At 41.2% G+C, this 26,135-nt stretch overlaps 1 protein-coding gene across 9 annotated transcripts; it reads right to left on the bottom strand.

The window, feature by feature from the left end:
- Positions 1 to 1,995: 1,995 nt before the first annotated feature.
- Dennd10 (DENN domain containing 10) lies at positions 1,996 to 25,256 on the bottom strand. Of its 9 annotated transcripts, none has more exons than XM_087552445.1 (10): positions 25,174 to 25,255; positions 22,356 to 22,572; positions 20,579 to 20,785; positions 19,183 to 19,262; positions 16,140 to 16,288; positions 15,286 to 15,397; positions 11,196 to 11,296; positions 6,713 to 6,820; positions 5,467 to 5,561; positions 2,000 to 3,375 (listed from the first exon to the last, which is right to left on the bottom strand). In XM_087552445.1, the coding sequence occupies exons 5-10, from the start codon at positions 16,255 to 16,257 to the stop codon at positions 3,202 to 3,204; spliced, it is 708 nt and encodes a 235-aa protein (XP_087408571.1). In that variant the 5' UTR covers positions 16,258 to 16,288; positions 19,183 to 19,262; positions 20,579 to 20,785; positions 22,356 to 22,572; positions 25,174 to 25,255; the 3' UTR covers positions 2,000 to 3,201.
- Between the last annotated feature and the right edge of the window lie 879 nt (positions 25,257 to 26,135).

The following is a 26,135-nucleotide window of genomic DNA, read 5'->3' as shown; positions in this document are numbered from 1 at the left end:
AACACTACATTGATAGCCTCCAGATAGACACAAAGCTCTGGTGAGCTCATTAAGGCTTCTAATCCCTAAGTAATCCTACTTCTCTAACTATTTCATCTGATCCCATACTGTAAGCTTCCCTTGTTCCTGTTTGAAAGGACCCTGATACTTCTATAATAACCAAGGCCCCAGCCAGCAACAGCTTCCTGCTCAACACCAGTCCAGGTCTATATACAGTCAACTCTCTGAGGATCCCCATTTCCCTTCGTCTGGGCCTTGCTCTGTAGTCACAGGGGCATCTCTGGCTCATTTCCCTCTCTGTAGGCTACTCTCAGGAGCATTGAAATTGCCTCATCAAACAAACAAACAAACAAACAAACAAACAAAAAACCCAATACATACTTCCTAGCCAAAATTTCTTCTTCCTTCCTTTCTTTTCTTCTTCTGATTCTTCCTCCCCAATACCTTCTTCAAGACAGGTTTCTCTGTGTTGGTCCCAGCTTCTATTCTGCTGAGATGACTCTCACACAAGCCGCATCCAAGGCTGTACTACCATTCAGACCCCAACCAGTTGCTACTTGGCAATTTGGATGCCCCACAGGACTTAGCCACGCCTTAACTCAGCTCTCTACTAATATTGGGTAATGGTGACATCATTTACCCAGCTATGGCACTCAACAGGCATAATTTATGTGTTAGGAACTCAAGGCTTCAGGTGCTGCTTCAGCTCAGTGCAGCAGCGCCCCCTGCTGGCATCGCTCTGTGACTTTTTGGCTTGCTCTGGCTGCTCGCTAAACCTTCCCACTTGTGTTGAAGACCAAGTTCTGATCCTTAACACCCTTAGAAAACTTCTTTCTTATTCATCTCTTGTCATCCACTTCTGTGTCCTATAGACCCTATCTTCTGGTTTCTCACATGAGTTTGTGGGTTTTTCTGGTTCTTTACAGAAGCTGTTGCTTCTTCTCTGGAGACCTAGAGAGCTCACAGTATTGAGTGAGGTACCCCTTCCACTGTCTCCCATAGCACCCCATTTCTCTTATCAGACCTGCTCCTGGCCACACTACTTCAAGACCTGTTGCCTGGTTCTATTTCCTAGCAGACTGTCTTTAGAGAAGATGCACACACATTTGGTTCCTGCAGTGATATTTCCACATTAACTTCACCAAAGGTGTACCTTTCAGTTTCCCTGTCTACAGGACAGTTACTTCAAAATTTGGTTTTAAAAAAGTATCACAGCAGCCCGAAGAGATAAAATTAGAAAAAATGAACTACCAGGTGGCTCAGTGCAGCCATGGGTGGACACTACACAGAATTAAAGGTAGAAGCATGGGCTAGAGAATGGCTCAGCATTAAGGGTGCTTGCTGCTCTTCCAGAGGTTGGGAATTCATTTCCCAGCACCCATGTAGCCAGCTCTCAACTGTCCGTGACTCCAGCTCCAGGAGGATCCAGCACCCAAACATGTGGCATATACAAAGACACACATATATACAAATAGGTTTTAAAAAAAGTGTGTGGACAAAATCAGGATAATAAGGAATGTGGCTATATCTATAATCCCAGAACCCAGGAAGTAGGCAGATCTCTAAGAGTTTGAGGCCAGCTTGGTCTATGTAGCAAGTTCCAGACCAAACAAAACTACATAGTGAGATGCTGTCTCAAAAAATAAAAAGTAGGAGCTAGAGAGATGATTCAGCAGTTAAGGACACTAATTCTGGCAGAGGACCCGGGTTTGGTTCCTGGCACCCACATAGTAGCTCATAACCATCTATAAGTCCAGCCCCAGGAAAGCCAGTGCCTTCTGACTGCCATGAGCACTAGATATACAAGTGATGCATGTATATACATTAGGCAAAATACTCATACACATAAATCAAGAAACTACAAGATGGGCAAAGTCTCCATGTGGAAGACTGCCTTACTATATTTAAAGTTTTATCAAAATGTTTCTATTGCATCATAAGTTTGTAATTTTAATGATACCGCAAGATAAGGGAGAAAATGAAAAGACATCAGTCGCTCTTTTTATAAAGTGCAAATTTAATCTTCAGTTGTTAGCTCCAGTAAACAACGTATGTCAAGTCCTCCCTGTTTCCACTCAAAGACAAGAAGGAAAGGCTATTTTTTTATTTTTACTTAAATGTCTAAGAATAAGGTTAAAAAAAATACCCAACATAAAGTTTTTGCAAACATGTTTCCTGGTAAGGTTTGAATGCTCTGCAACTATACTAAGAAAGGTGGCCTTTCATAAATAATGTAAGTAGACATAAGGAATGCATAATTGATACATTCGTGCTTATTTGGCAATTTTAACATCTCAAATTAAGAGAGAGTAGTAACAGTGTCCTTGATGATGTGGCCAAATCCCTTTACTGCAGTCACTTGAAGACACTGTCTAGTTTTGGCCTCTGCAATTGGTTCTCATGTTCCTTTACCAATATCTGAAAGCATTATTGGGCTGGGGGTTTAATTTGGTGGGAAAGCAATGCCTGGCACATCAAGGCCCCAGGTTCTAGCTCCAGCATTGTAAACAAAAACAACCAAGGTACTTTTTCTTAGACATGCTTACACTTAAAAGGGGTTTCTTTGTTGGGGACTGGCCTCTTTTCCAAAGACACTGTAGCAGGAGTGAGTCCAAGAGCACTAATGACTGATGTTTGTTGAGTGCTTATGTCTAGGGCAGTGTAAGGGTTGTTGGAGTTGTCTGCTCAAGTATGAAAAACCCTCATAAAATAGGCAAAAATTTCAAAGGCCCCAAAATATTTTCTTTTACAAGAAAGTGCAACTGTAGTATCCCTTGAATGACCTTCTAGAAAATTCTGAAGAAAACATAGCAGTTAGGCTCAAAAAGCAAACTCTCTCATGAGGAATTCAAGTTTTTTTTCTAGAAGAATAAAAAAGCAAACTTTGAGACGGCTTTCTGAAAACGAGCTTATGTTTATGGTTACAGTGAGACTAAATAGGAATGAACAATGAAGGTTTGCATGTGCTGATCTATGTGGCTCCTACCATTAAGACAGCAATTAAAATTAAAACACTGTACTGGATCAAATTGACAGGGAGAAAATCACAATCGTTTTTATGTGCTCTCACCTAAGCTCTCACTATTTGGAAATAAATCATTAAAAATAGAGCATTCCTATAATTCCAACACTGTACATGTCGATAGGTACTAGGAATAAAAGGGAAGTTCTGTAGGGGCCACAGCAAAATGTTGTGAACCATCAGACCTTCAGCATCTGTTCAGCGGCCGCTAGATGATACAGGAAGTTTTCTGTGGCGGGTGGAAATCGCTTCTGCTTCAGTGCCTCAACATTGAGGAAGACCTTCCCCGCATCTGACGCTTCTGAGAATGGTGCCAGGTGGGTGAAGATTTCTTTTGTTTTTAGGGCAATGTCCTTTAACAGAACAGGAAAATACACAATATGTTAGTATCTAAGAATGTGAATAGTTATTTCCTAAGGTTCTTCTACTAGATTAACTTCATAGATTTTTTTTTCTTTTTCTTGAGACAAGGTTTCTCTAGCTGTCCTGGAACTCACTCTGTAGAGCAGGCTGGCCTCCAACTCATGACATCTGTCTGCCTCTACCTCCCAAGATTGGGGATTAAAGTCATGCACCACTATATCCATCTCTCATAAATTCTTAAGTCAAAACAATGTCACAGATGTGCTTACAACCATTTTAAAACATAGAATGCATTGATGCTAAGAATAATCATTGTGGGGGCCAGGCATGGTGGCACATGACATCCTAGTGGGAGGTAGAGGCAGGCATGTGTTCAAGGCCAATCTGGTCTATGCAGTGAGTTCCAGGTGGCCAGTGCTACACAGTGAACCTTACTTCAAAAGAAGAGCTAAGCGTGGTGACTTTTAATCTCAACACTCAGGAGACAGAGACAGGCAGATCCCTGAGTTTGAAGATAGCCAGAACTGCACAGAGAAACAACGTTTTGAAGGGAAAAAAAGGACCCATAAGTCCACGTAAAAGCCAGGTACCAAGCCTGACAATTTTGAGTTGGATCCCACATGGTGGAAGGAGAGAATTAAATTCCTGAGAGCTGTCCTCTGACTTCCGTGCATGCAGTGACATGTACTCACATGCACATACACAAACATAATAAACACACAATAATTAAAAAGAAAAGGTAAAGCTGCCATGTCATGCTATTGCTGGGCTTTTACCATGCCAACAGGCACCGAGTGCCCAGAACCATCCACTCCTGTCTTCTTGCAGACTCCTGATGACCTGCATCCTACTTCTTCCTCTGAATTTACCTACTCTGGTACTGTGTACATAGAACCATGTACCTGCCACTTTGTGACTGGCTTGTATGGGTAATCACAGCTGTTTCAGGTGCATGAGTGCTACAGCGATATCAGCAGTTCACAGCTCTCTTTTCTATCCTCGGGCCTTCTTTCCACCCTCTCTTCCATGATTCTGTGGGATCTCTGTACCTTATGGAGTGGTGATACAGATGTCCTACTTAGGGTTGAACATTCAGTCACTTATTCCTGGCAATTTGAACAGTTTCAGTCTCCACATTAATCACTACCCATTGCAAAATTAAATTAAAAAGCAGGCTCCATGAAGACAAGATTTTTCCCACATTGAATCCACATTGGCCATGGCACTAAGAACACTGAATAGATAGAAAGGTTCAGGAAGAAATGTGTCAGATGGGACCTGGTGAGCAAGTAGAGCCTAGTTTTCATAGATGCTCCCATAGTTGCATAGATGAACATGAGCCTAGGTTCTGAGATGGAGCCCAGACTGGGAGTGTATTCCTCAGTAGAGAGTTAGGAACAGGCAAAAGAACAATGAAGAGACTGGAGTAGCCTCAGGTCAGGAAAGGGGCTTTGGAAAAACTGAGGAAATAAAAGCCATTTGCCCTCCTAAGCTGGTGAGGGCAGAGGACAGGCTGCCAAACGAGTACATCTGGGCTAACCTCCCCAGACGAGTTGGTTCTTAGATTTCAAAAGTGGAGACTTGATTCCCAAGTTACTATTTTGGGCTAGAGATATGGCTCACTGATTAAGAGCACTGACTACTTTCCCAGAGGTCATGAATTCAAATCTCAGCAACCACAAGGTGACACACAACCATCTGTAATGAGATCTGATGCCCTCTTCTGTGCGTCTGAAGACAACTACAGTATATTTATATATAATTAATAAATGTTTAAAAACAAACAAAAAACAAAGTTACTGTCTTACCCTTTGTTCCTCCATGGCAATTCCTGTAGCAGATGAAATGTACTGGTGGCCCTCAAAGACACTCCAGCCCACTCAGTGGTTAAAATTCTCACCCCTGGGGTCGGTTAGCCTCAGTACTAGCCCCTGTAATGACATACCCCAAACCCAACCACCACCATCTTGGCCACTACAAACACTAATGCCAGCTGGCCTGTCAACTGACACTTCCTCTGCAGCGATGCCCTGAGAATCATGAACCTGCTGAAGGGTTTCATAAGGCAGATCAAAGGTTACCTGTATAACCTGGCTGTCTGACTTCTCTGGGTCTTCTGCAGACTGCACAATTAGTTGACCAATCTCTTTATGCAGTTTGCCCATTGTCATGGCCTCTGATCAAAGCAGAAAGAATGTTATATGAAGACTTGGAAATTACACAATAAAAAAACAAAACAAGCCATTCAACTGAAAATCTGAACTTTCCAAAAGGCAAAGGATACCCCCCAAGTTTCCATTTTATTCACAACCCAACTGTAACAGCAGGATAGAAGGTGTGCTCACCAATGCCAAACCAGATTCCCCTTCACATCTGCCTGATAAGCAGTGAAAACTGACCACAAGTGAGCTGGGACTTACAGGAAAAACCTGACTGTCTTGTCCAAGTCTTTACAGCTGAGAACCTAAGTGACACATGCCTTTAATCCTAGCATTCTGAAGGCAGAGGAGGCCTGATCTGTGTTGTAGGTCAGTTTGGTCTACATAATGAATTCTAGTATAGCTAGGACTATGGAAGACAGACTCTGTCACAAAAATCAAGTGCACTTTTCTGGCACGAAGTTGTGAATGAGCTTCCTGCGCAGGCCCTCGGGTGCTGGCAAAGCATATGTTCAGATCCTTGGAAATATGCAAAGGAAACCAACTCAGGTCACATCAATTACAGATGATGCTCCTGCTGTCCGGAAGATAAACACAAAGCTATGTGTCTCACTGCAAGTGACACTATTCAGATGGTGCTCACTGGAATAAGGGTGTTCTGTAGATCACAGCAGAAAGCAGCCAGTGCCACCCTTCCTGGCTCTAGCCATAGTCATTTTTTTTTTAATCCCTTTAGTGTTACGAGAGGTAATATTTCCTGTGGTTGGGCTCGACTTTCTACATGTTTGAAATTTTAAAACAAGTGTCAAAGATCAATTCTGGTTTACTCATTTGAAGTTTAGATAAAACCCACACAGCATTAGACTTAAACACAGGGTCCTAACAGTCAGCATTCAGCTACTCCCACATTTGGGAACTGGTAAGAGACCACATAAAAGCTATGAACAGCAGTCCCACCTGGCTTTCTAACACATGCAGGCCTACAGAATTAATCATATTTTCTGGACACTGAGAAATTCCTCCAGCTCCAACAGATGCCAAGTAGGCTCTCAAATACTGACTTTAGGGAGGGAGGCAGCACAAAACACACAGCTGCTTGTCTTGTACCTCATGCCAATACTGGAACAGAGAATAAAACAGAAAAGTCAGAATAAAACAGGAAAGTCACCTTTTGCAAGTGGAGCGATGATGATCTCACTGTCTGCCAGATTCACAAACACGTCGTAGAGGTCTGGTCTGTTGCTCACCTCCAAATCTACAAAGCCAGCAATGTAGCCTGCATTGCAAATTGATCAAATTACTGGAGCAGGAAGAAATCATGTGGTGAAGGTCTCAGAAGGAGACTGCTGTTCACTGACTGCTGTTCTTGGTGGTTTCCTATTACTCAGGATCATTAGTTACATCAGTGGCACTCAGCAGCTGCTATATTTTTGTCAGATGCCTGAAGGAACATACATGGCTCAAAATGTTTTAAAATTTAAGTTCAATCTCAATGAATAGGCTAAAGTAAAGTGTTTACCTTTTGGTCAGTGCTATTTAGGCCAAGAGTGTAAGTAGGTAACTCTTTAAAAAGCCCATCCCCAGCTGGGCAGTGGCGGTGCATACGTTTACTCCCAGCACTCATGAGGGAGAGTTCAAGGCCAGCCTGGTCTACAGAGTAAATTCTAGGATAGGCAATGCCACACAGATAAACTCTGTGGGGGGCAAGGGGGAGGGAGGGAGGAAGGAAGGAAGGAAGGAGAAAGGGAAGGTGGAAAGAAGGGAGGTAGGAAAGAAAGAAGCCTATACCTATGTTCTTGTGTGTGTGTGTGTGTGTGTGTGTGTGTGTGTGTGTGTGTGTGTGTCTTTGAGTCTTTTCTCTTTTTCTCTTAATCTTCATGTACAAAACACATTGAAAATATCTTTTTACAAAAAAAAATCAAACTCTGGTTTAAAAACAAAAAGAATATCAAAAAGCAACATGGACTCAACCATTGTCTTTGTTTCTGATCTTGTCTGGAGGGAAGCCACAACCTCATGCTTTGGCTGTCAGGACAAGGGTCATCCCCGAGTGCTATCAGATAACTGCTAACGGAGTCAGCAGACTTGGCTGTTTAGGGAAACAGTTCCCACACACTGGTTATTTCAGAGAGCAAGTTAATTATAAAAACATTAAGCTTTTATTGTTTTACAGTGCTGGTTACTAAGCTGGGGCCCTCATACATGCTAGGCAAAGTGCTTGAATCTCAGCCATACCCTTAGCACTGTTTTATTTTATTCCTGGGGACTAATTTACCACTGCTAACATTTTATGTTCTCAAGTAAAGAAAGCAAAAATGTTAGCAACAAAAGCAAAACCTGCTACTGAAAGCCAGACCCCAATAAACCACATGACAAATATGAAGCCTAATGGGATAGGCACTGATGACTGAAAATGAAATTATTCAATAAATGCCCTGGATCCAAGTGATTATTCATATAAAAATGAGAACAGGGACAAGATTATATTTAAATGGTGCAGTATATTCAGTTCTCAGCACGAAAAAGTGAATGGCCAAATAAACAAAAAACAAACAAAACAACAAAGAGACTAAAGGACTGAAAAAACACATCCATCCCCCACCCCCTCTCTCTCTCCTCTCTCAAAAACAAAAACCAAAACACTAAAGGCTAGAGAGATGGTTCGGCAGTTAGAGCACTGGAATTAGATTCCCAGAATCCACATGGTGGCTTAAAACCATCTGTAACTCCAATTCCAATAAGCACACAAGTGGTTCACAGACATACATATAGGCAAAACACTCATATTTTAAATAATAAATCTTTAAAAAAGGAAATTAGGTTCCAAAATCAAGATACTATATATAAAAATAATCCCAGGCATATTAAAGAACTAGATGGAAAAGAAAAAAAAACATTAAGAATGCATAGGTGGGACTGGAGAGATGGCTCAGTGGTTAAGAGCACTGACTGCTCTTCCAGAGGTCCTGAGTTCAATTCCCAGCAATCACATGGTGGCTCACAGCCATCTGTAATGAGATCTGATGCCCTCTTCTGGTGCATCTGATGATAGCTACAATGTACTCAAATACATAAAGCAAATAAATAAATCTTAAAATAAAAAGAATGCATAGGTGACTCTCTGTTCTATACATGGGAAAAGTTTTTTCTGAAACAAAATATAAGATACTAAAACCAAAGACTTCTAATAAATTCCCATGAATTAGATTAAGAATTTGTGGAGCCAGAGATGTGCCTCAGTAGATAAAGGTGCTTGTTGCCAAGCCTAATGACCTAAGTTTGATCTCCAGACATATACAGTGAAAGAAGAAAATCAACTGATACAAGTTGTCCTCTGACCTCCAGCCCTGTGACAAGGCAAGCATGCAACTGAACCACCACCAACAACTGTGCACGCACGTGCCCACATGTGCACACACATACACACACACAAACACAAATGTGTATACTATAAGAAAGCCCCCTCCCCAACCCCCACTATAGAGAAAACATATACAAAACACATGTAGACATGTTTATGCTCACCAGGAATCAGAAAAACTCAAGTTATAACTTTAACAAATGCTCTTGTAAACTCTAAGCTAACAAACATTTCAATCTATCAGCAGCAAGAACAGTTAACAAAGAGAAGTAACAGACTCTCCCCTGTGCTGCTACAGAGAAGGCAAACTGGAATAATCTTTGAGGGGCACACTTGGCATTAGCCAGTGACTTGAGTTAAACCAGAAAATCCAGTACACAGTTTTTAATGAAAAGTCTTACATATGCATACTGAGAGATATATATGGATATTTGAAGCACCATTGCTTTAAAAATAGTTAACTATGGCCAGGTGGTGACACACCCTTTAATCCCAGCACTTGGGAGGCAGAGGCAGGTGGATCTCTGAGTTCAAAGCCACCCTAGTCTACAGAACAAGTTCCAGGACAGCCTGGGCTACACAGAAACACCTTGTCTCCAAAAACAAAGACAGAAAAAAAACCCTATGGGCTAGAGAGATCGCTCAATTAGTAAAGGTGACTGCCACCAAAGCCTGATGACCTGAGTTCAATCCATGGGAGCCCCATGGTTGAAGAAAAGAACCAATAAAGACACCCACAAGTTGTCCTTGATTCCATGCATATGGAATGCACACATATACCTACACATATATATACACATATATACCTACACATATATATATACACACACACCTACACATATATATACACACACTTACATATATATATACACACACACCTACACATATATACACACACATACACCTAAACATATATACACACATACACCTATACACACATATATACACACACATTCACCTACACATATATATACACATATACACCTACACATATATATATATACACACACACCTACACATATATATACACACACTTACATATATATATACACACACACCTACACATATATACACACACATACACCTAAACATATATACACACATATACCTATACACACATATATACACACACATTCACCTACACATATATATACACACACACCTACACACACATATATATACATATACACACATACCTACACATATATACACATACACACTTACATATACACACACACCTACACATATATACACACACATACACCTACACATAGATACACACATATACCTACACATATATAGATGCACACATCTACACATATACACACACAAAATAAATAAAAATAATAAGTTTTAAAAAGTGATGAGAATGTCATTCTGTGCACTCCAACACAAATGGAGAATGAACACAACTATAGACATCCACATAAACACGGATGAATCTCACAAAAATATTAAATGCTAGACAGAAAAGTACCAGGCCATACAAGACTTCATCTTTTTTTTTTTTTTTTTTTCCGGAGCTGGGGACCGAACCGAGGGCCTTGGGCTTGCTAGGCAAGCGCTCTACCCCTGAGCTAAATCCCCAACCAAGACTTCATCTTCTGCATCTATGCCCTGAGCATGGAGATGCATGTTTATATGGGAGTATGCATATGCCACGGCACACATGTAGAGGTCAAAGACAATCTCTGGGAGTCGGTTCTTTCCTTCTGCCATGTGGTATTCAGAAATCAAACTCAAGCCATCACGCTTGGGGGTTAGTGCTTTTACCAGCTGATCATCTCATTGGCCCTAAAAGAATATTTAATGGCATAAAAATGCAGGGTGTAATAGCTTAAATTAAAAAAGAAGTCTGTAGAAAATTAGTAATTGTAGAAAATTAGTCTGTAGCTATGCGTAAAAAAATTATTTTCGTATCTTACCATATATGTATAATAATATACTTAGTGACTATGATTTTGAGAAAAAAACATGGAGAGGCTCAAAATAAAATCTAAGCATTCAAGACCAAATTAACTAATTAACTTAGGGCTAGGAATAGTTCAGTGGCAGTAGCTTTGCTTATCATGCCTGAAGCCCTGGACTCAATTTCTAATACCAGGGGGAAAGAGTAAAAATGCTAAGTTTTGTGCATTTTCTCACAACTTTTAAATGGAAAAAAAATCAGTATAATTCCCAAAAAATTGTTTTATTATTCATTTTACCAATATGTATACATCCCACCCACACAAACGCATACACCAAATATGCATAAGCAGTCTTTCCTCCCCTGGATGTTTTCATGTACCTGTGCACATCTGTAGGCCTTCCAGTTCCTCAGCATGAAGGTGCATGTAAGAATGCAGGATGGACCAATCCTGTCGATGCCACACCAGGGCAGGCAGAGTCCTAAGGAATAAAGGCAAACACTATACAGTTATGCAGTTATACAGTTGCTAGCCTTGGACACTTGCCTGCTCCTTCTCTTAAGAGAAAACTTTCAGGGTGAAGTTCTGTGGATGGCTAGTCAGGAACAGAGGAGAAACCAAGCCTTAAATGTACTAATACCTCTGGACCTGACAATAAAGCAATGCCTGGATGTATGTCCATGTAAGTATGTGAGTGTTTTGAGGCAGGGTATTGTACCCTGGCTGGCTAAGAACTCACTATGTAGCCCAAGCTGGCCTCAAATTCATGACAATCCTCCTGCCATAGCCTCCAAAGTTCTAGGATTACAAGTATATGCCACCAAACCCAGAGAAGGCCACATTTTAAATTACCTTTTGGAACTAATTGGCTACAAAAATCTCCAGGCGAATGTGATGATTTGTATGTGCTTGGCATAGGGAGTGGCACTATTTGGAACTGTGGCTTTGTTGGAGTAGGTGTGTCACTGTGGGCTTTAATAGGACCCTAGTCCTAGCTACCTGGAAGCCAGTATTCTGCTAGCAGCCTTCAGATGAAGATGTAGAACTCTCAGCTCCTTCTGCACCATGCCTGCCTGGATGCTGCCATGCTCCTACCTTGAAGATAATGAACTGAACCTCTGAACCTGTAAGCCAGCCCCAATTAAATGTCCTTTATAAGGCTTGCACTGGGGTTGGGGATTTAGCTCAGTGGTAGAGCGCTTGCCTAGCAAGCACAAGGCCCTGGGTTCGGTCCCCAGCTCCGAAAAAAAAAGAAAAAAAAAAGGTAAAAGACTTGCATTGGTCATGGTATCTGTTCACAGCATACCCTAAGACAGTGAAGTTTCCAAAGATCTACACAGAGTGATGATCATTAAGTTTTCTTCCAGATACAGACTGCCAACTACTAGACACATATTTGGGGTCCAAACTAGTTCCAGCAAGACAGTTTTCTGAAGTCTCCTATTTATAATTACAATTCTAGTCAAACTTGCAAAATGTGTTGTTTGTTTTCAAACACAGGTGTAAACAGAAATACTTGTAGCAGGGGACTGGAAAGATAGCTCAGCAGTTAAAAGTACTGACTGGGGCTAGAGAGATGGCTCAGAGGTTAAGAGCACTGACTGCTCTTCTAGAAGTCCTGAGTTCAATTCCCAGCAACCACATGGTGGCTCACAACCATCAGTAATGGGGATCAGATACCCTCTTCTGGTGTGTCTGAAGACAGCTACAGTGTACTCATATACATAAAGCAAATAAATAAATCTTTTTAAAAAAGAGAGAGAGTACTGGCTGTTCTTCCAGAGAACTAAGGTTTAATTCCCAGTACCCATTAAGGGCTCACAACCATGTATTACTCCAATCCCAGTAGATCCAATGCCCTCCTCTGGCCTCTGTAGGAATTGGGCACACACTTGCTGCACAGACATACAGGGAGGCAAACCACTCATATGTTTAAAATAAATAAACAAAAATTAAAATAATAATGATGCAGGAACGTATGAGGAACTCATGTGTGGGGCTTCAGGAAACACCTCAGAAGCAAGGATATTCTAGTTTAAGAAGAATGACGTAGGTGGGAAAGTGATGAAGTAAGGCCAAACAGAGGGAACAGGTAACTATGCTGGCCTTCTCACCTCAGACAGGACAAACAGCCCAAAGATGATCATTTTAAAGCAGGCATATAGGGAGAGGAACTTGTAAAGCACATTATATAAATTATTCCCGGGATGAAAACAAGTTGACCAGCTCTGTATTACAATCCTTGTTTTTGTTTTTGTTTTTTCTTTTTCTTTTTTTTGGAGCTAGGGACCGAAGCCAGGGCCTTGCGTTTGCTAGGCAAGCGCTCTACCACTGAGCTAAATCCCCAACCCCTACAATCCTTGTTTTACAGATAAAATGATTGAGGCTCAGAACAGCCAGTATCTTTTATAGCCACAGAGCTAACAAGTTGCTGTGTCATGATTTTAACCCAGGACTTTTGGCCTATAGAGCCTTTTCTCCTTTTCATAATCTCACCACTTGGCCTCTGCCTCATTTTTTCTCTTTCATAAAACATAAGACTGCTACTTCCTGGCATTTTTATCATGAGTAAGAATTAAGGTGTCCTATTTATTCCCATTTAATAAACCCAAGACAAGTGCCAATTCTTTTTGCTTTTAAAATGGATTTAAAAATGATTTCGCAAACAAAAATTCTACTCTCCAAACCCCATCTACCACTAACAATGAGAGTAAAACAATGAGAGTAACCAAAGAAAGCATTTATTTAAAACTGTAAATGAAGCCCCATTAGATAAAGTTTATTGATACAGCCATGTTAACTTCATGGCATACATGTTATGCTAGGCAACTGAATAACTGGCACGGAAACAACATGGTTCACAAGCCTAAAATATGTACTTACTACACACACACACACACACACACACACACACACACACACACACGCACACATTTAATTTTAATTCACTTAATTTTATGTGTACAGGTGTTCTGTCTGAGTTCATTTCTGTGCAACACATATATGTGTGCCTGGAGTTACAGATAGTTGATAGCTACTATGTGGGTTCTGGGACTCAAACTCAGATCTGCTGGAAGAACAGCCAGTGCTCTTAACCACTAATCCCGTATCTCCAGTCCCAAGCTGGCGTTTTCTTTCTTTCTTCCTTCCTTCCTTCCTTCCTTTCTTTATATTTATTTAATGTATGAATGCTCTGCTGCATATACACCCACATGCCAGAAGAGGGCATCAAATTCCCCTGTAGATGATTGTGAGTTGCTGGGAATTGAACTCAGGACCTCTGGAAGAGCAGCCAGTGCTCTTAACCACTGAGCTATTGAGCCATCTCTCCAGCACTGGTGTTTTCTTTCAAACAAAAATTTTCTAACTCATTGTATCTGCCAAAGAAATAGTTGCAATCAACATTCCTTTGGGTTTTTGGTTTTTAAGTCTTATTTATTTTATGTAAATGAGTGCTCTAGCTGCATGTATACAAAGATGTCAGAATAGGGCATCAGAACTCATTATAGATGGTTGTAAGCCACCATGCAGTTGCTGGGAATTGAATTCAGAACCTCTGGAAGAGCAGCCAGTGCTCTCAACTACTGGGACATCTCTTAGCACCCAGTATTCCTTTAGGAATGTGTGCACACAACGCTCCAACACACATACATATATACACCAAGTGTTAAGTACAGCTTCTCTCCCCTTAGATGCTCTAGACTACCTATGCACATCTGCAGGCCTCTTTTTCTTTTCTGTTTGTTGTTGTTGTTGTTGTTGTTGTTGTGTTGTCATGGAATTCACTCTATAGATCAGGCTAGCCTAAAACTCAGAGATCCACCTGCCTCCGTCTCCTGAGAGCAGACTCTGCCTTCCAAGTGCCTTATTCCAAAGTTAAATAAGAATCTTTCCTGGATGGCCTGGAGAGATGGCTCAGAGGTTAAGAGCACTGTCTGTTCTTCCTGAGGTCCTGAGTTCAATTCCCAGCACATGGTGGCTCACAGCCATCTAAAATGAGATCTGGCACCCTCTCCTGGTTTATAGGTATACATGTGGACAGAATGCTATATTCATAATAAATAAATCTTTAAAAAAAGAAAAGACTCTTTCCTGGGCTGGAGAGGTGGCTCAGTGGTTAAGAGGACTGACTGCTCTCACAGAAGTCCTGAGTTACATTCCCAGAAATCACATGATAGCTTACAACCATCTGTAATGGGATCAGGTAACCTTTTCTGGTGTGTCTGAAGACAGCGACAGTGTATTCATATACATAAAATAAGTAAATAAAAAGAAGAAAATGAGAAAAAGAACCTTTCCAAACTCAATGATCGGGAACTATTAGCTCTAAAGTAAATCACAAAGATGGTATTTTACTCAGACTAACCTATCGTGTTTTTATCCAGCATGTAAGAGAACACAGCATACAGTAGCATCTAGTCTCTCCAACTGTTAGGAAAGCTTACACTTTTTAATAATTAATGAGAGTACCTGGTGAACTCCTGAACAGCTTCTATTTTGGGGTGATAGACAACAATTCGTTTTTTCAGCATCAACGCTGTGTGTAAGATAATAGTTTCCATTCCAAATTGAGATACAATGTCTTAAAATAAAAAGATAACATTATATTAAATACATAATGGCATAAAGTTTTCAATAAATACAGTTCTTGTCATATAAATACAAAATTATCTTGAATACACCAGATACATCTAGGCAAATGCTGTTAAGTGCAGGCACACTTCATTTGGTGGATGGTATGTGTATTCACGCGTGTTTACCAGATCTGTATCATAGCTGCCAGCAATGCCCCATGGGGACTCTGTGCTGGATGAACAGATGAAACCAGACTCCTAAAGAAGTGCAACAAATAACACAAAGGAGAACACGCGTTTTTCAGTGTCATAAAAACATCTTAAAGAACACCCAACCTCAACCCCACGCTCAGGAACCACTCAAGACAGCAATTGGGAAGCAGTGGGCAAGCTTAAAGGACGGGAAGGATGTGAGGCAGCCCCACCTTCAGAGGACTCCAAGATCGGTGGCTTCTCTCAGGGTTACAGACTGTGCCTGAGGCTGGAATTCTCTAAGGAAGAGCTAATGACTAGGATATGAGGAAATAAAAACTATGCAAGTCAGTGGAGACTGTGAGCCATGGATTTAGCTAAAAGAACATTTCTGTAAGAGACACAATGTGGAGAAGACTGTCACAAGATGTTTTCCTTTGACAGAATTCTACGTCAGTAAGAGGTGATGTACTCTCCTGTGTGAAAAACGAAGCTGAAAGCAACCTTGGCTTGGAGCCTTTGTTGTTGGCCAGGATTTTCCTTCTCTTTCTTTCTCACCTTTGATGGAGCCGGCGAGGTACGCCTTTCGACCATCAAAGTCTCTGCTAAGGAAGGAGCCATTTTCTTCACTCTGGCAGATCCCCTTGGTGAGAACTGCAATGTAACTTTCCATCATTTTAACTGGACTTCCATATTTCAAATATATTCTGTAAGAAAGGACAAAAAAGTGACAATGTTTTTTAATGAAGTATAAGTAATGTGGAGAAAGGCACCAAGGGTAGACACTGGTATTTTCTAGATTATAAAGTAACCTGGCAGCATTTCCAAATATATAAACCAGCCCAAGCATTTCTTCTCTAAGTTACTCTGAAATACAACACTTGACAGATGCAGACCATGTCTCTGAGGAATGCTCTTCCCTGCCATCAGGTGTAGTCCCTACACAGGGGATTTAACAGTGGCTTCCCAAGGATGTGTTACTCCCAGGAATATTGCATTCTCATTTCTTTTTATGACTTATGCTCATAACTGGTGTTCTCAGACATGCAACTCTGTTTTATTGCCTCGACTTCCTTTGACAAGGAGTTCAAGGTGTTGTTCACAGAGAAAGCAGTAATTAGCTATAGAACCTATGCTTATTAGGTAACTACATTTAAATAATTAAGAAATCCAGGGTCTTTAAAGTTTTCAGTGATAAATTCACACATCTATCATCAAGTTAAAGACTTCCAAAAAATGCTGACAGGAAGCCAGCTGCATTCATACAGCCCAAGTGAAGTCTCTTCCCCTTCAAATCCCTTCCTGAGAACAACTAAGACTACTTCTCTTTTACTTACAGACACTGATCCATTTGTTTGTTTAGAGACAATTCTCTCTGTATACTACTCCAGCTACCCTGGAACTTGCCATCTAGACCAGACTGGCCTCAGACTCATGAGAGATCCACTTGCCTCTGCCTCCTGGGCGCTGGGATTAAAGGCCTAAGCCACTGTGTGTGGCTTAGAGCTACATTTTGCTTGAGAAACTTGACTGAGGCTATACTTCAGTAGTCAGGAGTGGGCCTATCCTGCCTGAAGCCCCGAGTTTGATCGGCAGCACTGAGGAATGAAAAAAGAGATTATTGGGCATACTTGGGCCTTTCAGAACCTGATGTACTAGAAAACAGAGAAAATTAAACTGAAAACTGATTTTTATATCTGACTACTTGAAAATCATAGTTATTGTAGACTAGCTGAAAAAAAATCTAGTTTTACTGATCCCTAAATGCTTACTATTTCAAGCTACAAATTGAGAAAAAGGTAGAGAGCAATAAATATTGTGAGCTAGGTATGGCCACCAACCCACTAATTTAAACTAAAGCTTATACAAAAGGATGTTACAGGGGTTATGTGAACTGGGACTGGAGAAGAGACAGGAGGGAATCTTGAATTTTACTGAAGATTCCTCTGCATCAAAAAAAGATTTTTAAAAAAGATTTACATATTTTTCTTTTATATGCATAGATGTTTTGCCTGTGGATATTGGATCTTCTGGAGCTGGAATTACAGACAGTTGTGAGCTGCCATATAGGTGCTAGGGACTATGGAAGAGCAGCTGGTGCTCTTACGCACTGTGCCATCTCTCCAGCCCTATAATTGGTACTTTTTTATTATGTGCTTCTTAATAAAAAAAATGTCAACATAATGAACAGAAACCAACTATAGTAATGAAGAAGTCAAACATAAGATTCGGTGAGATGACAACCCTAGGCCATGAGAGTCCGAAAAGAACGACCCCCTTGAAAAGACTGTGGGAGAACCACACATGCGTCCCAGAGGCTCACGTTCAGACAGGAACACTCAGGCCTGCCATACTTGGTCTGTGCAGCAGATTCCAGGAGTGCACAAAACCCCACTAGCCAAAGGGACTAGGAGATGCCACCCAGAAACTGACGCCTTTGTGAGTGGCCTCTGCTCTATGTCACAGGAAACACTTCCTCCTGTTCACTCCTCAGAAATAAATGTAAGCCCCTCGACACTTCTCTCACCATCATGAAAAAGTATTTGTCCATGACTGTGTACAAAGGCATCAGACACATGTGAGGCTAAGGATGTGGAAGCAGGAAGCACAGGGATAGAGGAAGTGGCTGGCAGCCTCCGAGTCACTCTGTCTTCTGCCCTGTGACAGGGGAAGAGCGTGCAGAATGCACTAGACGTCTTCTCAGCTTTCTGAAGCGGAAGTGGTATCTGAAGAAACACTGCCCTCTGAACTCCAAAATCACTCCTGTTCAGTTCAGCTGAGTAACTGTGCCTGACTAGGGAGGTCAGATGCAATGGGAGGGTCAAGCTTTTTAGAAAACACCTCTTCAGTTTTCAGTTTAAGATGCTGGACTTCAACCCTTCTATCAATAACATCACCTATGTCAGTGCCACAAGAACAGCAGCTGCTTCTGTTCCACAGAGAGCCATTTGCCTGGAGTTTAGCTTTCCACAGCAAGCCTTATAGTATGGCTAGTTACATAAACAGTAAAACCTCTCTTTATTAAAATACAATCTGACTGACATTCTTAGGTAATCGAGTTTACTTTTTCAATTTTTGCTTTATTGTGCATGTGTATGGGGTACATATGTATAAAGACAAAAAAAGCAACCACTTATTAGGTTTACAGTAGGAAAAACAATTCCCTTCAGCTCTCTAGGGAAGTATTGAATGAGAGAGCTGAACCATATGACATTTAAAATTGAATGTTAGCTAGTGATACTAGTGAAAAAACAGGAAAGCTACAACGTTGGAAAAGGAATTATTAGAAAGCTAATGTCCCTAAAATATAAGAAAGATTAGAACAGATCAAAACTGGCAAACAATCTGAGATGCCCAAGAACTACAAAAGCTGGACAAGTTGCTACTTCTTCTCCCGTGGCCCATTTCCCAAAATCATAGATAAACCCACAAAACAAAGAGAAAGTCACACTCTGTAGATCAGACTCTGCAAAGCCAAAATGGATCAAGTCAGGTAGACTGAAGGCTGAATTTGTTTCCTTCATGTAGACATTTGCTGGGTCACTACTAAATGAGATCTTTGTTTTGGTGAATTAGCATTTAACATAGTTTTCATACAGACCTACACAATATCCTAGTGAAGGCGGCATATTTCTCTGGGTTAAAATCTTTGGCGGTCAGAACAATAGAAAAATGAGTCACCTGTCCAAAAGAAACAAACAAACAAAAGCACAGTTTTTAAAGATACCAAATAGAATTCAATAGATACTTGCTATAACAGATTAATTGTACTAATGTATTCTAACGAACCTCTTGGACACAATGTAGCTACATTAGAAAGACCAAAATGACAAGTCTTCACTTGCTTCTCTATCTTTGTTTTATTTTGGGACAGTTTTGCTATGTAGCACATGTTGGTTACAAACTTGAGACCTTTAGCCTCAGCCTTCTAAGACATTGGGATTCTATGTGTGTAACCCATGTTGGTCTCAATCGAGCACTTTAGCCTCAGCCTTCTAACACGTTGGGATTCTATGTGTATGCCAATGTGCTCTCTTGAAAAACATGTATTCTAAACTATTTCTAAACCCTATTGTTTTTAAAATCTGAAACACTATTGTGATATGAATGCTGCTGTAATCCAAAACATGAGCTACATCCACTTCAGGCTGTATCAAGATTGTTTTCAGAAAGAAATGAAGGAGGTGGAGTGATGGCTTAGCAGTTAAAGTATTTGCTACTCTTGCAGAGGACCCAAGTTTGAGTCCCAGTACCTACAGAGCAACCCACAACTGCTTTTAACTCTATCACCTCCAGTGAGTCTGATGCCCTCTTCTGGCCTCTAGAGACATCTGTGCTCACATGATCCTGTATGCACACAAATAAAAGTAAAAATAAAATTTGGGGGAAAAAAAACCAACAAACCCACCAAACTGAATATAAGTGGGTCGTGCCATCACAATCTATAATGGAGGCACTTGGGAAGTAAAGACAGAAGGATCAAGAGTTTAAAGCAGTGCTGGAGCGATAGCTCAGCAGTTTAGACATTGACTGCTCTTCCAGAGGTCCCAAGTTCAATTCCCAGCAACCATGTGGTGGCTCACAACCATCTGTAGTGGGATCTGATGCCCTGATGCCCTCTTCTGGTGTGTCTGATGACAGCTACAGTGTAGTCATATAAATAAATAAACCTTAAAAAAAAAAAGTTTAAAAGTAAGCCTCAGCTATATAGTGAACATGAGACCAATCTCGGCTATAAAAGACCCTGTCTCAAAACAAACTATTAAAGAGAAAAAGAACTTACTGAATAACACCCAAAGATCTCATAAGATCTTATAATATATTGAAACTTCCAAACTTACATTTTCTAAGAACCCTATAACTGTTTCTAAATGGTTTTCCTAGTTTATACTTGGAAAAGTTAATGCTATTCTTTGTACTCTGGACATACATCACGTCACATGGTCCCATTATGTCAAAAGTTAACCCTGAAAAGTGAAAAGAGGCACCCCAGGTACCTCAGGGGCTTGTTTCCTTATTCATTCATCCTCTTGGAAAACTCTGCTTACTTTAAGTTAGAAACCACATAATTTAGCCGGCCAGTGGTATTGTATGCTTTTGATCCTAGCACTGGGGAGGCAAGGCAGGTGGATCTCTGAGTTTGAGGCCAGCCTGGTCAACAGAAAGATTTCCAGTACAACCAGGGATATACAGAGAATCCTTGTCTGGGAAAAAAAAGATAAAAAGAAACTCATAACATATTCACAAAGTCACACTGATACTTAGTAAACTATAGTAATACTATACTTAGTAATACTATAGTAAACACAGTAATAAAAACATAATTATGAAAAGATTTTCTTAGTAATCACTTTAAGTTCATAATGTATCTTTATCATCTACGAGTAAATTAAAAAATTCTTAACTCTACCAAGAATAATTATATCCTTTAAAACAGTTTTTAAGGAGCTGAAGAGGTGGTTCAGTACTTAAGAACACTGGCTACTCTTCCAGAGGACCTGGGTCCTACATCCAGAATCCACATGGTTATACATGACTGTTTCTAATTCTAACCCCAGGAGATCCAACATCTACTTATGATTTTTTTTGCAGGCAGTAGACACACATATATTTATACAGACATACATTCATGCAAAACACCTTTACATATAAAAATAAATTTTAAAAAGTTAAAAAGTTTTTGACTAGCTCTTCCCTTTTGCAGCCATCGCTGTATCACAACCGCTAAAACAAGAACTGCAAATGGTATTTCAATGCACCTTCTCACATTCGGAGGAAGATCGTGTCTTCCCCTCTTTCTAAAAGCTAAGGTAAGAAGTATAATGTTAGACTATGCTCATTCAAAAGGATAATGAAGTTTAGGTTGTTCGAGGACACTCAAAGGCCAGCAGATGGCAAAGTGGTCCAAGTGTACAGGAAGAAATATGTCATCTACACTGAATGAGTGCATCGAGGAAAGGCTGGGCATTTGGCATGACTGTCCATGTGGGCATCCACCTCAGCAAGGTGGACATCACCACACTAAAGCTGGACGAGGAGATCCAGGGAAGGAAAGCCAAGTCCTGACAGGTAGGAAAGGAGAAAGGCAAAGACAGGAAAGAAACAACCAAGAAGATACAGAAGCAGAACATTTCATATACGGACTTCATCAAAGACTGCTTAAGTTAAAAAAAGGGGGGGGAGGGGTGGTTGACTAGCCTGGAATGCATTATGTAGTAAAGGCTGGTCTTGAACTTTGCAATCCTAATGCCTGAACCTCCTAAGTGTTGGGATTACAGGCATGTTCTATCACTTACAGCTTCTAAAATAGTTTTGTGTTTTTGAAACAGATCTTACTATATAACTCAGGCTAGCCTGGGACTCCCTATAGAAACCAGGCTGGTCTCAAACTCATGGCGATCTACCTGCCTCCCAAGTGCTGGGATTAAAGGTGTATTACACCATACCCAGCCCTAAAACAGTTTTCAATTATAGAAAACATTTCTTGCTTTTATGGCTTTGAAACTGCCTTATATCTCTAGTCTGTAACTGTAACTGTGATAAAGAGAGACTATATATATATATACTGTTCAGCATACAACTAACCACAATGGATATCAGTCTTCACACAATGAATGGAATGATAAAGGGAATTGTTTCAGTGAAAATAGGATTTAATGTTTTCAAATGTGTATCAGACAGAATCTAAAGCTTATATTCTTAAATCTTTTTAGATATTTTGGTTTGTTTGTTTTGGTTTTGGTTGTTTGTTTTTCAACCTTGAAGGAGTCATACCTTTTTCAAAACTGAAGAATCTGGAACTTCAACTGTAGTGACATAAAACCATGTTCTTCTGTACTGACCAAAGACAAAAGGGTGGAGAAGTTTGTTTTCATCAGTTAGGCAGCATTTTCGGAGCAGCAGATTCCTTAGTGAGGCTGTCGTGGAAGGATAACACCACACCCACAGAACTTCTCCATTAGTGTCCTTTTCTATGGTGGAAAGATGGTCACTGTGAGAATGTCAAACAGCAGCAAGGAAGTGAATTGATTGGTTACTCAGAAACATTTTGTGGAATCAGTTCTAACACCCCACTTCACAAAACAACCCAGATCACGAAACCCAAAAGTCCTATGGGCTCATGATTTGTATCTTCTTAGTTGTTTTTGATTGTTAGCGCCCAAGCTGGTCACATGATATGGTCAAAGAGGACCTTGACCTCCTAATTCTAGTTCCTAAGACTTGACATTCCAAGATATCATGTAATCTCATGATAATGTAAACATGGCACCCCATCATTTTGTTTTTAGGGTACCTAGCCAAAGCAAGTAAAAGTGCTTGCTAACCATGATGTGCTGTGTTTGCCAAGGTCAAAGGAGAGAACTGGCTCCCAAAAACTGTCCTCAGACCTCCATGTGGGCAAGCCTGCCACATGTTCACATGCACAAAACCAGCCTTAGATATTGGGTAAGATTCTCTATCATCTCTCACAAAATGTTTACTGACTTATGTTTATATGCAACTGGAAGAATCTTTAATAAAAATACATAGCAAAGAGTTGTTAGAGGGAAAAATGGAGAGGTCTAGGTATATAGGCAGAACCATTGGAAGCCTTAAGTTTGATCCTTAATCCCTTTCCCCAGCAATGAAGGAGATGGTGAAACCTTCTTTAATTCATTTTATACATACGGTATAGATATTTAAACTTCACATTTTTCTCAATGCTGGAGACTAAACCCAATGCAACTTAAGTGCTAAGCAAGAGCTCTACCATTCCGCCAAACTTTTAGAATAACAATAATAAAAGCTATCCAAGGGCTGGAGAGATGGCTCAGTGGTTAAGAGCACCCACTGCTCTTCCAGAGGTCCTAAGTTCAAATCCCAGCAACCACATGGTGGCTCACAACCATCTGTAATGGGATCCAATGCCCTCTTCTGGTGTGTCTGAAGACAGCTACAGTGTACTCATCATATACAAAATAAATAAATAAATCTTTAAAAAAAAAATAAAAGCTATCCAATCATGTACTTTTGTCATCAAAATAAATACCTCAATTTAAAAATAAAGAAAGAATTTGAGGGCCTGGCTCAGTCCCCAAAGTGGTTGATATCTATAGATTTGTGTCACTATGCGTCTAATAACCCCTTTACTTAAAAAAAATATATACCTTTTTTTTAGACAGGATTTCCCCGTGTAACCCTGGCTTTCCTGAAACTTTCATGCATAGACCAGGCTGCCCTTAAACTCAGATATCCACCTGCTGCCTGCCTCCCAAGTGCTGAGGCTAAAAGCAGGCCATCAACACTTAGCTTAGAAATAAATATTCTTTAAGTGCACAGAAGAATAAAATCTAAGAAAAAAAAGAAAATTAAAAACTAAAGAGCTGTTGAGCAGGTAAATATGTTGGGTTTTGTTTGTTTGTTTGTTTGTTTTGTTGGGACAGTTTTTCTGTGTAGCCCTGGTTGTCCTAGAACTCTGTAGGCCAGGCTGGCATTGAACTCAGATATCTACCTGCCTCTGCCTACTGAGTGCTAAGATTAAAGGCATGCACCACCCCCTGGCCATTTGTAAGTCATCTTTATCTTCACAGTTTAATTCAACCTTAATTCTGAAGTACTGACAGGTCCAAGATGCCTGAGGTACTTAGGTTTTGTTTTCAAGCAGCTTAAAAATCACATTAGAAATGAATGCAAGGGAACTAAAGATAGCTCTGCAGTTAAGAGCACCGGCTGTTCTTCAAGGGTACTGGGTCCGTTGTCCAGCACCTACATGGCAGTTTACAAATGGCTCTAGGTCCAGAGGATCTGATGATCTCTTCTGACCTCCTCTGGGAAACCAGGCATGCACAAGGTGCACATACATACAGTCAGGCACACATTCACACCAATTTTTTTTTAATTTTAAAGAAAAAGTGAATACAGGATAAAGACACCCATTTGAGCTCCTGAAAAATAATTACAGCAGTTATTTGGTAAGCCTAAGCAACGCGATTGCACTCTGCAAGGAAGAATGGTGTCCTGTGTATATTAGAACCTCAGAAGAGACTATTCAAAGGAATTCATAAAGATTCATTCATTCGTGCAGTGCGGTGCTGTCATCTGCCACCTGCTTGGGCTTCACAAGGCTCACACATAGTTTGGAATGTACAAAGATGCCTATGAATTTCCTCCCTACGAATTCCTATTAACTAGCCAGGGCCCCACATGTGACCATGAAAGAACTCAAGGAACATCTGGATCAACAAAGTTCTCTACGGTAGGAGTGGAGGCTCGGGGGTCACCCTGCACGGGTTCCAACATCGGCTCCGCCACTTCCTGGCACGTCCTCTCAATGGCACCCGGGACTCCCGGGGTGTCATACTCCCGGGAGCCGCAAACAAGCGCAGCCTGGCCCTGGCTCTCCAACCCCATAGTCCCAAAGCGGGCCGTCAGCGGGAGTATCGAGCCCCGCCCGCCCGCCCGCCCTCCCGCAGGCCCCACGTCAGCCTCGGAGCTGAAGAGGCCAAAGTCCTCAGCACAAATCTAGATCCTCCCTGGAGGGGCAGCCCGGGAGATCCCAGAACCCAAGCGGGGCTGCGGCATGGCCTGGCGGACAGAGAGCCTGCGTCCTCACCGATCAGCCCGACTCCGAGCATCAGCTGGGTGTCCATTGCTACAACTGCAGCCATCTTCCGCCGCTTCCCCGGCTCCGCACTGCAGGTCCCGCCCCAGCTCTTGGCCACGCCCATACCCAAGTCGCGTCCCTTCCGGCAGGCGCAGCAGGCCCTACAGGTGCCGTCCCAGGCTTCCCTCTCCTGGCCAAACTTACTTCTTGCAGCCCTTCAATACTTAGGTCCTTGTTCCTTCACAGGGACATATCTAAACCCTCGGTTTGTCTAGTACCTTAAAGATGGAGTGTCCGATCACTGGTTCATTACAAACAAATAATAATTAGAGATCTAATAAGTAAGTGTTGCTGCTCTGAAGGGAAAGGCTTCCCCTACAGAAGTGTTATTTCCCCAATCTAAGTGCAGCAGCTCTGCTCTGGCAGGGTATGATGTCCCCAGCTTTATCTGCTCCGAGAGGTATCCTGGCAATCCTTTGGAGCCTCCAATCCTGGGAGTCAAGGAGTAAAAAGTCACATCACACAACAAACCTCACATGAGAGATTTATGTGGGGGGAGGGGCTGAATCCAGGAGGATGTCTGCCTCTATTCAGTAGGAAACTGAGTAAAAGGCAGGGTTCATATAGGGTGTCTTGGGAGGCTGAGCTTTCCAGGGTGGAGATTGGTAGGATTTCAAATTTAGGGCCAGCTCGGGGATTAGTGGGATTCTGTTTCTTGGCCCCGGTCTTAGGCTAGGGGTCAAGTCAGGGTCAGAGTGTTCTTTCCAAGGCCCCTTTTACCCTACATAATATGTGTTGGGAATGCTCAACTTCCTAAAGTCATGATCTTGAAAGCCAGGATTTCATCAATACATTAATTTGGAGGGTGTGGAGGCCAAGAATGTTATAGTTAAAATATTGAATTCATTGATAATAAGAATGCTCTAGGATGTTACAGGATATTTGGTCACACTATGAGCCCCAAGATTGTG

The sequence above is a fragment of the Rattus norvegicus genome, chromosome 1 (assembly GCF_021556685.1).
Source record: "Rattus norvegicus strain SHRSP/BbbUtx chromosome 1, alternate assembly SHRSP_T2T, whole genome shotgun sequence".
NCBI classification, from domain to species: domain Eukaryota; kingdom Metazoa; phylum Chordata; class Mammalia; order Rodentia; family Muridae; genus Rattus; species Rattus norvegicus.
This window is presented reverse-complemented; position numbering and strand designations above follow the sequence as displayed.